Raw genomic sequence first — 18476 nt, forward strand, 5'->3', positions numbered from 1 at the left:
ACCTGTATCAGTAGTTTTTACATCAAAGGGGCCAATTGGTGGATATGGGCTCTGTGTGAGTCTTTGAAGATGAAAGACCTAAAATAAAATTCATTTAAAACTCAAATACATTTCATGGGAAAATCTGTATAGGAAAATCCGCACAAGACAAAGTTCAAAATACAAAACATTAAGGGTTTATTTACAGCTGGAAATCAATACAGAAGGAAAAAAGAAATGGTTAGTGAATCAATTTAAAATGCTCATAATACAAAAAAGGCAAAATTATTGGCAGCATAAAATTGAACCCTAAATTAAATCAAAAGCCAGCAGTGTTTATAGTCCAGCACAAAGCAAGCGAGAAATAAAGAGAATTTGCAACAAAGACTGCTCAATTTATCACAAGAGAAGGAACCTGAAAGTATTCTAAATTCTGTTCAAAGAAAGCTTTAGCGTGAAGTCTGCTTCAAAGGAGAGCCGTAAAATGTCTGGCTCATTTCCCAAAAGGAGACTTTTAATACACTTTGAGACGAAAAACTGTGCAGTCACTGTGGTCTGACATAAAAGTTACACTTCCCTACACATCAGTAAAACAGAAAACACTTTATATGAACATATGACTTTACACCTATTGAATTTTCCTGCATTATGCACAACAACAGAAACCATTTCACACTGATAATACAAACAACATGTCCATTCAGCCAAAGGAAGTGGCTTTCAATTTTGTACACACTTGTAAACCCATCCTCTCCAAGAACAACATGAGTAGAAATTAATAGATTTTTTGTTACAGTTCTATCAAGGCCATATAACTACCTGCATCTTGAGCGTTGTGCACAAGCAGGGGAAAAGAAAACAAGAATAAAGCTCTGCTCACATATGAAATGTGAAGTTTGAAAATATGAGTTGACCAAAGACTACTACTGCCAAGCTTAATATTTCAGTTCTATGAAACCCAGCGAAAACTTTGCATTTGTGAGGCCCAGTATTAATTAAAACGGTATTTGAATACATTGTGAAATTAGCGTCCAAGCTGTATTTGATTTTGCGTGCCAATGTGTTGTAACACAGCTTTTGTCACGGTGCTGGGTCCATTCCCTTAGTGTTCAAGAAGTGTGAGCAAATTTAGATGCTCGACTGCTGTTATTTCCCATCCATACGCGATCTACCTGTGCACCTGGGATTCTCGGTCAAAAGACTCTGCATTTTATCTTGTCGGTGTGAAACTTTGAATAAGAGCTGAAGGGACAATTAACTGTTGTTTTCAGGTGATTTACATTCAAGGAAGCTAATTAAGGGACCTAGTAAACTTTTCTTTTGGCATACCATCTCCTTACTTCTAAACCCCCCTCCCACCCCCGGCTACTCTTTGATTTCCTGTAAAGCTCCTTTTCGGATTTGCAGGCCTCCAAGGAAAGCTCTAGCTTCTTGCTCATGAGTAGAGTCCAGTTTGCAGTTTCGGAGTCACTTAATTAGACCAGGTCTGGGCGAACTAAGAAGACACTACTAGCTCCGGTTACTGGCAGAGAAGCAGACTGATGCTGTTTTCATATAGAGATATATGAGACCTTTGGGGCTGCTCCATTTCACAGTCAAGTCACATGCTGTCAGTCTAGTCGAGGAAGCATTAGGCAAACCTCCCTAGCTCGAGGAAGGTTTTTAATTGGACAACAGTGGCAGTGTAGAAGCACCGGAACAGGTGCACAAATAGTGAAGACTAGGGGGTCCATTATGATATCGGGCGGATTGCCTCCGCCAGGCTGGCGGTAGCCACCTCCAGCCTGGCGGAGGCAATTCGCCCGATACCATAACCAGATTCCCCCCCGCCATATTAGGATGGCGAGGGGGACCACGACGGACGGAAAGACCATCCGCCGCTTTTCCGCCCCTGTCGCCTTGCGGCCGGGGCGGAAAAGGAATAATATGGTGGCGGTGTCTAATAGACACCGCCAGACATATTATGATGTGTGGTTTTCAGTGCCTTTCCGCGGCGGCGATGCCGCCACGGAAAGGCATGCGGTCTTCACTCTGGGGGCCCCCTGTGGGCCCCCAGAGTGAAGTACAGGTGGGGGTGCACATGTGGGGGTACCTGTGGGACCCCCCCTTCATTGTCATTTACAAAGCGGCAGGCACCGTGCGGTGCCTGCCGCTTTGTAAATGGCAATGTGAAAGTGCATTTTCAGCATTGTGGCGGGCGGTGCAGAGAGCACTGCCCGCCACAATGCTGACAATACAGGATGTGCCCGCCACTGTGGCGGGAACATCCTAATGGCACCCCCGGGACCCCCACCCTTATGGCGAGCGGTCCCGATTTACGATGGGATGACGGGCGGGCAAAGTCCGCCCGTCATCCTAATGAGGCCCTAGGTCTATGGATTTCACCCCTATCGTGCGGGTGTCGGTCAATGGCAGATTAAGCAGGGATTATAGATTAAGTGGCATTTTATTTATAATGTTTGTTCACCCCAGGGGAGGAGTGGGAAATTGTTCCCCCCCCCCACCCAGGAGAATACACACATTTATAAAAATAAGAAAAACTTTGTCCAGGGAGTGTTAGCATGTTTCCAAATGACAAAATAATGAAGTAATACTATAAAAAAAACTTGTGCTGGATTATGCAGCATAATTTTCCTTTTTTTGCTGCATAATTAAGTGAACCCTGTCACATAATTTGGTGTTCTCCTGCCGCTCAATTCCAGTGACCCTAGTGATAGCAATGTGAGTTTTCAGAAGGAGTAGACCTGCACACATAGTTGCAGGGGCTACTATCTGAATGTGTGCTTCTGGGGAAGAAAGGTAGATTTTTTGGCTCCGGAAAATTACTTTTATACTGGCAATCATCCAGCAACTCCCCCAGCCATAAAGTTTTGCACAAGCCATGACAACGGTATGCTGAGGTATTGGGTATGTGGCAAGGTGAAGTAATACTGTGTCTTATTTAGTGCCTTTAGAGAACCTGCAGTTTCAATGAAAAAGATAAGTCCTTCTTGCTTATTTACTATTGCACACTTCTCACAGATGCACCCAACGAGCGGCTTATTTAAAAAAATACTTCTACCTTAGTGGCACAGTGTTTCAGAAGGAACGTTTTAGTCAGTCTGCAGAGATGGTGTGTCAGTGGATGACTGCAGGCCAGTCCCTAACTTAAGTAATGGAGGATGGCTCAGAGGCAGGATCAAATACTGAGACAGTATCTCAATGACATGAAAATGCAGCAGAATATTGAAGTAACTTTTCAGTTGACAGAGTTTCATCCGACGACTCTTCTTCCAGCTATTTTGAGGAACATGATGATGGCAGTCATGATGTCCCTTCACAAGCACAATCTGTGCAGCAGATTGACTGTATTAGCTTAGGCCGACCCAGAGAGCAGGCACATGCAGTGGCATGTAAAGACAGAGTGCTCTTTTGGCAGCCTCCCAATTTCATGAAGCCCTGAATTCTCCCGTTCACTTGTGAAGATGGATGTAAAGTTGATACAGCAATTCTTTTGCCAATTGACTACGTCCAACCCTTTTTGGATATTGGCTTCTTTGAAGAAATGGTGCAGCAAATAAATTTGCGACCAAAATAATTTCTGAGGCAGCATGGAGGCACTCTAGGGCCTCATTCTAGGGCACACAGGTGGACTCCCAATTCACTTGAGGAGTTAAAGACACAGTTGGGCCTTACGCTCAAAATTGCATTAGTGCCCAAACCATGCTTGCAGTCCTACTGGTCTACTCGCAAGGTTTGGGTAACACCCGTTTTCACACTGTACATGAACAGAGATCAGTTAATGCCATTGCAGCATATGCCGCATTTCAATGACAATTCTGCTGCATTGCCCTGGACCATCCAGATGATGACAGGTTGTTCAAAGTTCAGACTGCCATGGAACATTTGCCTGCTAGGTTTCCAGACATTTAAAATCCTGGACAGAATACAGCCATTGATGAGTCCTTGATCCCATACAAAGGGTGGCTGCTGTTCAGGCAGAACATTGTTAGCAAAAGAGCTTGCAATGGCATCAAGTTGTACAAGCTTTGTTAGAGCTGTACTGGCTATGTTACAGCTTGAGAGTGTGTACAGGGAAGGACTCCACTCTAAACCCTGTAGGATGCCCTCTGATGCTAGACGTCAAGGGAAAGATTGTATAGAAGTTGTCCAGCGACTCCTTTATAAAGATTATAACCTTTACGTGGACAACACTATACAGGAGTAGAGCTTTTCAGTAAGCTCTGCAAAAGTGGCTCTGTGGCATGCTGTACAGTTTCTTGGTGCTGCAAAGGGTTTCCCGCAGGAGCTTGTCTGTAAGAAGCTCCAATATTCCCAGAGCATTTAGCTGCGTCCCAAAAACTGTTCATAGTCAAGTTCTCTGATAGGCGTGATGTGCACATCCTCACTACAATTCATGATGAGAACAGTTCCCCAGTCACAGTTTGGGTCAGAATGCCTACCTATGTTCACAAGCCCATCTGTATACTTAATTACAACAAGTAAATGGACAAAGTAAATACAAATGACCAGGGTCTTTAGCTAGTCAATACGAGTTGTAAAACTCTCACATGGTATCAGAAACTGTTTATCCACCTGATCCAGATGGCAACATACAATGCATATACTGTTTATCATCAGACCACAACGGAAAGACCCATGTCTTTCCTTAACTTTCAGTTGACCATCATTGAAAGTCCTACTACTACAGAAGCAGCTGCCTCCACTTCATATGCTGTGGAGGATGTGACAAGACTACAGGATTAACACTTTACCAACCACATTCCTGCAACAGCCAAAAAGACTCAACCATGTTGGTGTTGCAGAATCTGCACTAAGTAAGGAAAGAGGCAGGAGAGTTGTGGTTACTGTCCCCAGTGCCCATCTCAGCCAGCCCTGTGTTTTCCTACTTGTTTTATGTTGTACCATACAAAAGCGAAGTATTAGAAAACTGACTGAGGTGGAGCTGCCGTCATATACACTTTTAATGGCTGTGCATGGATACATACTTTCCATTGGCCACTATTTCACTAAGCAAGCAGCCGTAAAAATTGTTTTCCTGCACACTGGAACATCAGGGTCTTGCTTATAGCCTGCTTGACACCTTTATTCACTGTGAGAACATAGTGGGTGTTCTGCTTACTGAATGGCAAGTGCAATATAGTCACCACACTGCACATAACTGTGTATGACCATAAGCCATGCTGTCATGGAGTATCCTGTGTAGCAAAAAGTAAAGCCTTTAGTAGTTTTTGAAGTGTTTTAGAGGACTTAGGCAGTCTCCCCCACCATGTTGCCTTAGTTTCAGAGGAAGATATGTTCACTCAGTTCAAGGACTTTGGGCCTTCCAAGGCAGTCTTGGACATTCTCCACTTGCATCCACACACTGGAAAGAGTTGGACTTAGCATAGTGAGTGTGTTGAAAGTGCATGAAAGAAACATTTTCTTGAGCTCCAGGTAGCTAGCAACAAAAGGCATTAGTAAATATTCACTTGGCGGGTATACAGGATTAGTCAAGACTTTGAACAGGACACCGACATGAACAGATAGAAAAAGCTTAGTTTAGGTGTGGTTTGATAAGGATATCGCATAGGTAAAGGCTGATAGTTAAAGTAGTTCAGGTACAAATGCTATCACCTTATTTTCATCAGCTCTCCCCAATACTGAATAACTCCCTCACTCAACTAAGCAGATGACTCTAATTCATATAGAAATCAGCAACCAGCCTTCCATTCAACCTCCCACAGCGCACACACACCCCACACATTGAAGAGTTTCACTGGCTCCCAGTCCAAAGATTCTTTCAAATTCCTGACACACATATTAAAAGAGCACTGGCCCAGCATACCTCAAAACTGCCTCACATTTCAGAAACCTTCCATGCACCTTTGCTCAGTCAGCACTTGCACACATTCCATGCATAAACAGAGAGGATTTGGCCTAATGCCTAGAGTGGTTTGACCTCAAAGCTGGGGAACTGGATTCGAGTCTCGGCAGGGACACTCAATATCCTGTGATTCTGGGCAAATCACTTAATCTCCCTGTGCCTAACATAAATGAATGTGTCTGTCTGTAACACAACTGGTGCTCATGTAAAAGAGCTCTGATACCCTCAGGTCTAGTTCACACTATATAAAATTCGTAACTCCGGGGGAAAAAACAGCGCCAGAAGAGGTAATTGTGACATTTTCTACCTTGCTTCAAAAGGCTGAATGACCTGCCCTACACATCTGTGCTGCCTCTAAAATTACTGCATTCTACACAAAGCTGAACACTTGGCTCTTCGATTAGGTGTGTCCATGGATCTGCCCTGCTAGTTCCTCCGTCAGTGGCAGGATACCCTCCCGGGGTATAGCTGGGCTTTACAAACACACAATACATTACAGAGAATTCTACATGCTACACATATGGGTGAAAAAGTCATCCTCCATTAGAACATAGTAGATGTTCAGTTTGCTGTATGACTGGTGAATTACAGTCACAGCACGGCACACAAAGGAGGATGTGACATATGTCAAGTTCTTACTGACTCCCCTATATGTCAAAAACTAATGATCTTCAGAGTTTAGGACGTGTCTTCTCCAGCATGTCAGCCTTAGTTTCAACTGTAGATATGCTCACTGAGTTCGAGGATTGTGGGCCTTGTAGGGCATCCTTGGACACCCTGAAGTTTCATCCACAAACTGGAAGGAGTTGAATTTAGCACAATGAGTGCCCCAAAGTGTCATGTCTTACTGACCCTCATGGGCTGTCATGGGAGCAGTTAGTAAAGGATCACTAGGCAGCAGTATGTTAATGCTCAGAATGTCAACAGAGGTGGATACTTGACAGGTAGTTAAAATGTAGGCAAACTTTTTTTGCACTTGTGAAGGTTATTGATGCTTCAAGCGTTAACAGGCCTGGCCATTTGTGTGAAGAGGTATCTCTGTGCTGTGTATGTATGAAGGTTTGTTGATGATTGGGTGAGAGTTGGTTTGATTGGGGATCTCGTTCTGTGACTTATGAATGTGAAAGGTTCTTGAATGGCGGTGGTATGTTGATGTGAGTGCACCAATGTGTTAGATTGGGTCCATGGCTGGTCGTGTGAAAGTCTTGTGTGTGGTGCGTTCACAGAGTGTGAAAGGCCAATAAAGCAGCTGGTGCCTTGAGGAGACTTTATCATTCACCTTTAGTAGGTTTGGTTTCAATATTCTGAGACTGTGATTAGTATCTGTTCTCGGAGCTAGCACTTCTGGAGGAGCCAAACAACCTTTATGAGTGGTGGTGTTATTTTGAAAGTTCAATGATAATCTATGGGGAAACAGACTGTAGACCACACAAGGTGCTTTTTCCATATGTTTATGTTTAAATACAGCAACTGACCGAGCCGAAGCACAGTGCCAACTGCTGGTCAGTTTGATCAATGTCATTCCCTCTTCACATTCTGATTCCACTAATGGAATCCAATCCAACCCATCTCCCCTTTTCACTATTAAGTAAAAAACTAAACAAATAAGATAACTCTGGAACAGGAAGCCATCTTTAGAAAAACGTACAAAGTATCATTAAGTATATTCTGACCAAACAAGTAAAGGTACACATAGTCACTAAGCTTTAGAGGTTTTTTCCTCTCACAGGGTGTCCTTAAGTTTCTCGTGCCATAAGACATTCATTTGGGACTGACCTGAAGAACGCCACTTCTCACACCATCACTTCTCACACTACCACACCTACATGCACCACTACCCCACTGGAGATACAACTTCTCTTTATTCCACTTCTTGTTATCCTCTAACATGACCACTCGATCCTTGACCAGGATAACTTTCTTAGGTTGAGAGAATTTGGACTGGCCCTTGGTCATGATGCCTGGCAGACGAGCTCTGACCACATCACCTGGTTTAATGAGTGAAGTATGTGCTCACTCTGGTTTTGTACAACAAGCATACTTCTTTTAGATAACTTTACTGATGACAAATTCTTCTCCACCTTAGAACCACCTATCCACAGATCAACCAATTTAGTAGCAGGCTCGCAATCTTTGAGAAGGGTAAACTGAGACAGTCCTGTAAGTCCCTTTGAGAGTGATGTGAATTGCCCACTGTAAATCGTCAATTTCTTTGTCCCGGTCCAACTTGCTAGCAATGGGTAACTAAATGATGTCTTTCATAACTCTATTACACCTGTCTACTAGACCATTGCTGCAAGGGCGGTGCAATGATGTTTTGTTATGTTTAATACCCCAATGCGATAGGACCTCCTCAAAATCCCCAGACGTACATTGAACACCCTGTTATCTGTTTTTATCTCCTCTCACGTGAATACATATTGCAGGAATTTAATGACTTCTGAGGTATTAGAGGCCCATAAGCACAATTCCATATCTGCAACTTTCTTAAACCACGTTGATAGGTACTATGATGTCCATTCCCACATTGGTCCAAGCCTTGTCTGGAACAGGCAAAGCTTCCAGTGGACTAGTTACGGAAATGAGGTGTACGAATCATCGTGCTTATAGGATCAGCATTAATTGCCAAATACCTGAAAAAAGAAACTTCCCACACTCCTGTCAAGGAGAAGCCAATGCTGAATTTGCATCCGTTTACCAGCTGGGGGCTGCGTTCGAAGCTGTCACAGTAAACTAAACCCTAAGTTTCCAGACAACATCACCGTGTGTGTACGGCTGCGCTCTAAACCACCATATGATGCCAAGGGTTAATGTGCACACAGCAACTCACGAGGCTGGAGCGCAACACCTCCACATGCACACTCACACTCAACGGCCCACCGAAATGCTCAAAGTGAGCTCTGCTGCTGGTCCTCCCTCGGACAGCCGACTCGCAACTCTTTCCCGTAACACACTCTGCCTCAGGACTTCCTCTCACCCGTTTCCTTTTATGTTGGGTTCACACAGTTTTCTGTCTTGGGATTTTCTGGTTTTCTTCTTCTCTTTGGCCTTTATGCCAATGGAAATACAAAATGTGGGTTCAAATGGTGTTTAGTTTCCTACAAATGTATTGCATATTGTCAGTCTTGAGAAAGCCCCAGGCCTGCGTACTGGGAGGAAGTGAAACACGTGTTGGCTGGTTTCTGGATATTGTTTTTTTCCCTTTTAGGAACCAAATGGGATTACTCGAATAATAAAGACTTATCCTTTTGATAAACTGGACTGTCTCTTCCATATTGGAATTATAAAACAAAAGATTATTCAGTTACCCAGCTCAGCAGAACTTGCTCTAATGGGTCAAGGTCTTCCATTTTGGCCATCTGGGTCCCATCTGATTGCACCCATTGAACTAGGACGGCCAAACCCTGGGATAGTTTGCCCCTTCAGCCATTCAAGTCTATGACCATGGTAACAGACTGGATGTGAACCAACTGCCTGCACCTCAACTCCGAGAAGACGGGTGTACTGGTCTTCAGCAATGAGACCTCCCCCTGGGACTCCATCTGGTGCCGTCAGAACTAGGACATACACCCACAGACCACACAAAAATCTAGGGATCATTATAGACGACAAGCTCAACATGATGGCTCAAGTCAACCCAGTGTGTACCTCCTGCTTCCACATACTATGCATGCTACAAAAGGTCTTCAAATGGTTGCCTCAGAACACTAGATGGACCGTCTTGCAAGCACTCATCACCAGCAGGCTGGACTACGGCAACACTCTCTACACTAGAATCTCCAAACAACTCCTACACAGACTTCAGCCCATCCATAATACCACTGCCAGACTCATACTCATCCTTCCACACTGCACCCACATCACACCACACCTCAAGATGCTTCACTGTCTTCCCATTCACAAGCGTAGCCAATTCAAACTTCTTAACCACACATACAAAGCCCTACACAACACAGGACCAAGATATCTGAACAGCCACATACACTTTCACCAAAGCACCAGACACCTACCATCAGCCCCATTCTCACACACACACATTCCCTGCATTCACAAAAGCAAAATTGAAGGTCGCTCATTCTCCTACACCGCACCCAAGACATGGAGCAACCTCCCTCAACATATCAGAGCCTCCTCCTAACTTTTTCAGTTCTGGAAGAAGCTGAAGACCTAGCACTTCGTATGAGCACATTGGGAACAACACTGCTACAAAACTGCCCAAGCACCTGGATACCCTCCCAGGTGATTACAGCACTATACATATCAATATAACAAAACATAACATGACAACATTAATGTTGAGTTTAAAAACTAAGGAAATTTCAAGTCTCACTCTCATTTTTGAAGTTGATCTGTAATGATGCTCCTTGACCATCATTTCTATCACCTTGGTTGCTGGTTCTTGCACCAGGCATTATAAATCAAATGTAATAACTATTTACAGTTGAGAAGATTATAGGTAACTAGAGACCTCGCAACTTTAACTGTAATAAGGAAACCGGAGACAAGCTTTTAAACAAGAATTTCAGGATCCCATGCAATATATTGCTTAGATTTATGAGCTTTCTAAACTGTACAAGTTCCTTATCTGGCCCTTAGTGCAGCAAGTAAAAACTGTAGGTCGGTGGATGCCATTGCAGCAAAGACTCCTCCAACTTCATTACTGGCTCCCCTAAGGCTTGGCTTAATACTGCTATAAATGGCAGTCTCATCAAGTGTGTCTGATCTGCCAATATTTTAGCGAGAAAGGGGTTTGATATAATATAATATAATGGAAAACAACCCTATGGCAGGAAGAATATTATATGCAGTTACTCCCACTTGGTAGATACATTTCTAGTGCCATATCTAATGGAGAAAATTCTACCATTGAATTCAAGCAACAGCATAATTTACTCCAGAATTCTCTTCTCGGACCCACCACTACCAGAGGTGTTATTTCTCACTGTGCAGAGATATCCACCAGCATGATTGAGATTTTTTTGCCAAGCAATGCGGCAGAGGAGTTAATTCAAATAAAACTGCAGACAGAAAATTAACGAGCCAAACTCAAAAAGCAGTTCATGTGCTTTAAGGGAACTAGAATTCGCAGACTTTTTACAAAAGGATTTTTGCTAAAGAACGTACTTTTGACTTCTGCCTCACAGTACATTCGATAGAATTCCATTAAGTTAAACTATACACTGGCCTCCACAACTCATTAACCGGTGACACGTACAAAATAAGGTCCTTCGACTGGTTTTTCACATAAAATCTGACTTAAAAGAAAAGCACAGTTATGGGTGAAAGTCAGAGTACATTCAAAGCCTTCTACACAAAGCACAATTGCTTCCTCAGCATGAACCAGGCTACCAGCTGCATAATAAGGTCTGAATAGTACCTTCCAAGTGGCCACTTAACAGATATGAGAAAGAGAAGTTTTCTTAGTAATGGTGCGATGCAAGCCTATCTTTGTCTACCAAAGTGCCAGCTAAACTAAGCATTTCAATGGTCAAAAACACTCAGATTCGACTTTTGTTGACATTAAAAAATGTTTTTTGGTATCTACTAATTCCATTTTAGAAACCAAAGAACCATTTCTGACTCCTGAAAAAGGATTTTGAATGGGTACTCATTCGGTATGTGACAGGGGAATGATGTTAACGCTCTTTTAAATACTTAATTGGTATCTTATGTATCAATGTTTTGTGACTGAAATCTGGGCACAAAGCATTAAAAATGTACTGATACATTGTAAAATCCTAATAAAACATATTGTGAGATTTAAAAAAAATTTACTGACACATCAAAGAAGGTGATAACCCATTCACAAAATGGAAAGGGATCCTTTTCCCGTTTGTGAATGTAAAAGAAAGTTTGTTAAAGAGTAGGGGGCGGTCCAGGAGAATCTTATTTTCAAGGAACACTGGCTGCATTAAAAAAAGTTTACTCAATAGAACATCAATCACAGACATGGTGGCCTGATTACTTTTACAGCTCACCATCCCTGTGATTGTAGTCAACCGAATTGAGTCGTAATTTGCTACCTACTTAGTGAATACTTATTAGGAATGTTGGAGCCTGTTTTTGTTTAATAAAACAAACTTTCCACTCATATCTTGAATAATGATGTTCTGGATCATAGCCAATTTGGCTTCCGTACATGCCATAGCACTGAAACTGCCTTAATCAAGACTACGGAGGAGATTCTTGCTGCTTTAGATGTTGGAAATTTTTTGAATTGTAATGCACTTTCCCCTATAAAGTAGTATTTATATCACTGGTGTCAGAGAAGAAACTCGCGTTTTGGCTGTGATGGGAGGCATAGTTAATCTTTTTTAAGTTTTTAGCACATTTTGGTTTATCCACCTTTCTTCTGAGAGGTACAACCCTTTATAGGGACATTTCTGGTTCCATTTATCTTTTTATTAACATAAATGTCCTTTATTTTGCATAACTATTGATTTGTGTGTCTCGGAATCTGGCGGGGGTGAGAAAGACCAAAGCCTTTTCCCTCTAACCCTGATGATGAGGACATTTTCGTTGATGGCATTCTTCGGTTTTAAGAGGGGTCTTGGTGGTTGGAGACAAGGAATTCTTTGATGGCAAGGTCATCCGCAAGGTCACCACCAGACGATTTGAAGATGAAATCTATGATGGGGTATTAATGATGATGATGGCTTTCTCATTGGAGGCATCTGTTATGTACAATATGTGCTTTGATTATAGAGGGCGACGAGAAAAGACTGACAATTTTGCTGGCAAAGGGTTTCCTTTTCATTGGCTAAAAGTCAGAGGGAAAGCAGGACACAGCAATGACTGAAGGAGGATCTATTATTTATGGAAAACTGAGAGTCAGTATTTATATAGTGTTGATGGCAGGATGGTAGGACATTGCATATTGTTACAAACAGATTTCTATATAACGCGTCTTCTATAGGTAAAGTAAGGGAAGGATGTACTTATAGAACTACCTTCCTAAAACAAGAGAGATAACAGTCTTCTAGCTCCTTCTTTCTTGGGTCTTAAGGAAAATCATAAACAAATATGGCTATTATCCATTTTCTTATAACGTCATATGCAATTCTTGTGTTGAACGTGAAGAAGTCCACTTATTTTTTCATAATACAAGTGTAACAAAAAATCACTTGCAAAAGCTCAGGATCCATTCAGGAACAGTGGAGTTTGTGCTGGAACTGGAGCCATGGAAGACCTCAGGAAAAAAAAGCAGTTTAAAAGCAGTAAGAAAAAATATTTCTTAGGAAAATATGGAGTGCAAGTCATTACAAATATCACCTGTGCATAATTGTAGACCTTCCAATCAGTCACTAATATAAAAAGTCCCAACTCAAAAGAATTGGTCAGAGCAATCAGCTATATAATAAGATGGACAAAGAAATCCAGACGATTGATGGTGATATTTCAGAACACATAAAACAATTAAAGATCCATTTCTGAAAAACAACACACTGCCAAACTTACAAACGTCAGCCAATCATTTTATTACTTTTACATGTACTTACTTTCTGCCTGCACTCTGAAAATGTATTACATCTTAAGGAAAAACTAGATGAAGCACAAAAAGATGCAGAATTGTTCTTTTTTTTGTCTAATGACAAAGGCTTTTATTGTAGCTCCCACTTGCTTAGACACCAGAAGAGATTCACAAGGGCAGAAATCCCCTCTTGTCTCATATAAGTGGATGGGATTTCCCTAATTAATTTTTGCTTCTTCCTGTTGTTGAAACTTTTCTTTTAGATCACTCTCTATTTCTCTTCTATGTATTGATCTCAACTTTAATGCCTGATTTTCCTCTGAACAATTCCTGTTGGGTCTCTATCTCTGATCTACATGTGTTATCTTTTGTCTGTTTCCAATATCTACACCAGCCTTGCTTTCTGCTTTGATTCTCCCTCGCTTTCAATTGCTTGACGTTCTAATGGTTATTATGGCTCCGCCTCTTTTCACACCAATTCTTAACGAAAAGCTTGGATTTTTGTTCCCCACTTACCAAATCTTTTGGTGGATGAGCAAGAATGGCAAATGTTGAGAGATGGTTACAGAGACATTTAGTAAGCGCCGAATGAGATCGAACAGTCTGGCATCCCTGACTCTCCCATCCACCAGAGTCGCTATCCCTAATAAACAGCAGAAAATAAAATTATTACAATACAACAACGATTTTAACAAGTATAATGTTAATGCTGTATGCTGAAGGCTACTTAATCACACCTCCAGGCATGGAAATCTCTATTGTATTATAGTGCATGAGAAATATGTTGATTTTTATGTTGACAATTGTTCCAAACAGCACCTTAAACAATTAAGTTAGGCATTATCGAAAAGGAATATGGAGAGTCTCACAAATGAGCAAGTAGTGTGATTGTGTAACTGTAGTTGAGTCACCTGCTGCAAAAACGTTAAAATATGCAGTCTACTACACTGTCAAAGTTATTGATGCAACAATTCACTTTTCCAGGAATTAACGTTGATTAACCAAAATGCCAGGTGTAGCAAAAGTGACATTCAGCACCTGATGACTGCCTACAGCCTGTGGGGCATATTATCAAAGGGGTTTATCTCCGCTTTTTTGGCTTTAAAAGCCAAGAAAGCGGAGATAAAATTATCTCCCTATTACCTAGCTGTCGCTAACACCAGTTAGCGACAGCTAGTAGGAGATAGCGACCATCTTGGGCCCCACTTTGCATGTCAGTGATATTTATCACTAATGACATGCAAAGTGGGCGTGCCAAGATGTTAGCGACTGGAAACAGTCGCTAACATCGCTATCTCCTATTACCAACTTTTAGAGATATTCACGCTTAGCGAGAATATCTCCAAAAGCTAACACCTGCCCTGAGCAGTTCTTAGCCATGTTATCCAATGGGAGGTGGGTAACATGGCTAAGAGCATTAGCTCGGTAATGCATGATTGTCGCGGACTTTTCAGCGATATTCATGCATTGCGGCCGTTTTTTATCGCATTTGCGATAAACCTTGGTAATACCAAGGTTTATCTGCGGTAAAAATCGCTGCAGCTCAGCGGTAAAATTTTGTCTCTAACCAAGCAATAGTGATAATTATCGCTATTGCTTGGTAATATGCCCCTGTATTCGTTACTCAGGAGGCTTGGGGAAAGGTGTAACCTAGTGAAAGTAAATAAAGCTCATTGGAGTCCTTGTTTACTTTCGGTCACCACCATTGTGCTGCGGGATGTAACAATGGTCTTTGATGCTAATAAACTCCTAACAAGGAAGAACATGTTATTCTCATATTCCTACATGTGTACAACTAGCTTAGTAGCTGACCAGAATTAGATTTTTCAGCATTTATCCAGTCCAGGAAGAATGTTGGCTTCTCACATGTGCAAAACTATAGTTTTTTTTGTTTTAAAGAGGAAAAGTTACTTACGTGTGATTGTACTATTCCTTCAGGGGAACGCTAAAAGTCATAAATACTTGAAATGATATATACATTTATACATACAATGCGTTTCAATAGAAAAGTCCACTTTATAATATGAATGAGCACCTTTGCAGCCTATGAAAAGGCTACATTGGCACATTTTATTAATTTAAATTTTTCAAAATTAAGTAATTTACATTTAGGAAGTTACAAAAATAACAAAAGGTGAGTAGGAACAAATTTCACAAACCTTTCCTTTTTAAAAGGATAGGGAAGGTAATGCAAGCACACAGGCTGTGAAAAGACAGGTTTGCCACTCCTCAAGTATGCTCCATGACGTGCCAGTGAGAGTTAGGTCAGCTGATTTTTATAGATAAGAAAGGCTCCTAGGTATTCAAGCAAAAAAAATCGGTTCATTCGCCCACGGAGGTGGGAAGGTTGCTTATTACTTTAATGAGGATTCCCTTGGAGGAGAAGGAAAACGTTCTTACCTGTAATCTTAGTTCTCTTTCAGGGGCATCCTCATCAAAGTCATGAGCACTGCATTGTTCCGCCTGTGCGTGAGACGCCAGAGCACTTTTCAAAATATATTCCTATATATGTGCCAGTTCCTTTTTGAAGAATAAAAAGGCACAACTATATTAGAAAGTAATAGGCTTTGCGGTCCAAAAATGGCTAGAAACGGCCAAATGTAATTTATGTTTCATTTTTTAAAACATTCCCAAATGTATTAATCTAGTCACTTAACGTAACGTGCCTAGAAATATCAGTAACAAACCACTTTTTTTTTATAAAAGGGGAAATAGGGGATATACAGGACAATGATAGCTCATACACTGCACAACTAGAACATTAAAACTGGCACTGTGCCTCTAAGGGCCCCATTCTTACTAATGTGTCCTATCATGCACCTGAGGTGGAAGGTCAGTTTATTTTTACAGAGAGAAGGATCATGGAACTTCCCTTGAAGAGAACTACAGGTAGGACACATTTCATTCTCTTTCAGGAGATCCTTAGCAAATGTCTGAAGCACTGAATAAATAGCAAGCTCATCCTACAAGAAAGATAGTTATGAAAAAGTAAAAAGTCGAAAAGTTCCCACATAAGGCAAAAATATTTCTTAGAGAGGCCTGTCCACTTTGGCATCAGCTCTAGAAATTGAATACAAAACATTTCTGTATGGTAAAGAAAAGCATTAATCTCTGGGTAGCATCTTAAAATATTTCTGAAAGGGGTACACCCAAATTGCTGATTGCTCCCTAGTTAAATTAGCTTAAGGTTTAATAGGATTTATTTGCTAATTGGTAACAGAAATAGGTGGTCAGTTTGTCTGCTCTAAATTGTATTATCAAGATAACATTTTATTAATCGCTTGACATCCATTGATTGAAGGGGTTCTTTCTATGGGATTAGAAAGATTTAGGAAAAAAGATGATAAAGAAATTGTCTGATTGACCTGAAGGTTTTACACTACTTTTGGAAGAAAGGAAGGGTGAGGTATTATTACTCCCCTGTTTTTATGAAAAACTGTATAAGGCTGTTTTGAGTATAATTTTCACTCACTCGGCAAACAGGCATAATGGCTACAAAGAAGATTGTCTTCCATGATAAATGTGGAAGAGTTGCTTTATGTATAGGTTCAAAGGGAGGACTAATGAGTTTTGAAAGTACTATGGTCAATTCCCATGGAGAAGATGTTTGAATAAGATGAAAACATGTTTTAATCCCTTCTAAATTATCCTTCACTACAGGTATTTTAAAAAAGAGCTTTATAGGCAATAGTTGCTGAAAGAGGAATTTTTAAGAGGAAAACGAAAGGCCAGATCAAACCAGATGGAAAAGATATGGATTAACCACCTCCTCTTGGCATTTAAAAGAGTTATGGTCATTTTAAATACACCACATGCAAAATCTGGATGCAGAACCTCTTGAAAGCATATGAAGTTCTCATGGAAGGCCTCTTTTCTTCTTTCAAGTTGTTCATACAATTTTGGGGAAGATCTAAATATCCGTATTGCAAGTATTCAGAAGCTGCTAAGGTCATTGATGAACTGGCACAGAAGATCAGGTCTGCAGCTTCCAGTGTGGTCTCTGATAAGAGAAGAAGATCTGGGACCCACCACTGACGAGGCCATTCCAGGGCTGTTAATCTCATTTTTGCTTTGGAATGCCATAGCTGGATCATCACTGTTAGAATCAGAGGGATGTGAGAAAAAGTGTAGAGAAATTTACCTGGATAATTGATCAAATGTCAATCCCAGTGGTTCCTGGTAGATAATATCTTCAGGAGAGGTTTGGGCATTTTTTGTTGTTTGTGTCTGCAAACAGATCTATTTGACGATAACCCCAGTCTTTGAAGAAGTTTTGCAGTACTTTATTGTTGAAGATCAGTCGGGATTCTCTTGTATCAAACAACATAGGGTATCTGCTTGCGCATTCAGAATGTCTGGCAAAAGGACCACCTTAGTCATTAGATTCCTTGCCTGCAGCCATTTCCAAATGGTCTGAGCCTCCATGGACATTTGCCTCAAGTGGGTTCCTCCCTGCTTGTTTAGATAATACATTGTTGCTGCATTGTCAGTCTGAATCAGAAGTGTATTTTTTCTGAATATAGGGAGGAATAATTTCTGAGCTAGATGGACAGCTCTCAACTCCAACAAATTGATGAAAAGGGATTTCTCCTTCTCTATGTTCCCTGCACCTGTAAATAGTCCATATGAACACCATCCTAGAAAGACTGCATCTGTGACAATAGTCTGAGAAGCAGTGTCCTACTCAAAGGGACCTTCTTTCAAAACATAGGTTGCATTGCACCACCAAGGGAATGAATGGAAGGCTTGTTGGGATAATGTTAACTTTTTTAAATGTCCGCATTCTTCTAGGTCATGATCTTCAGGAATTCAAAATTCAGAGGTCATGAATCTGATTGCATTTTTTCTTGTGACATTTAGGGCACTTCACAACAAATGCTTAGCTTTGGCGCTAGGCATACATTTGTGGAGGAGTAGGCTAGTCCTGAGTTTTGAGGGTGCAATGTGTAACACATGACCTTTTGCAGGAGGCCTGTGGAGACTGCTTCCTGAGACTATCACAAAGTAGACACATTTTTTCCCATTTCACTGCATACCAAGCACTCATAGTGGGCTTTCTTTAGAATGTATATGCACCCCTCTAGAAGTGCAAGGTAATCACATTCTAAGATTTCAAATGTGCAATTATTATTGCTGTGAGACAACTGACCTTGTGAGCTG

General features: G+C 41.2%; 1 protein-coding gene across 1 annotated transcript in view; it reads right to left on the bottom strand.

The window, feature by feature from the left end:
• ADGRB2 (adhesion G protein-coupled receptor B2) overlaps positions 1–18476 on the bottom strand; it is a 1067283-nt gene that overhangs the window by 243799 nt on the left and 805008 nt on the right. Inside the window, exon 15 of the mRNA XM_078680649.1 lies at positions 13833–13959. Within this exon, the coding sequence (XP_078536775.1) occupies positions 13833–13959 (127 nt within the window). The remainder of the gene's footprint in view (positions 1–13832; positions 13960–18476) is intronic.

Source organism: Lissotriton helveticus, chromosome 3_1, assembly GCF_964261635.1.
Source record: "Lissotriton helveticus chromosome 3_1, aLisHel1.1, whole genome shotgun sequence".
Classification (NCBI taxonomy): Eukaryota; Metazoa; Chordata; class Amphibia; order Caudata; family Salamandridae; genus Lissotriton; species Lissotriton helveticus.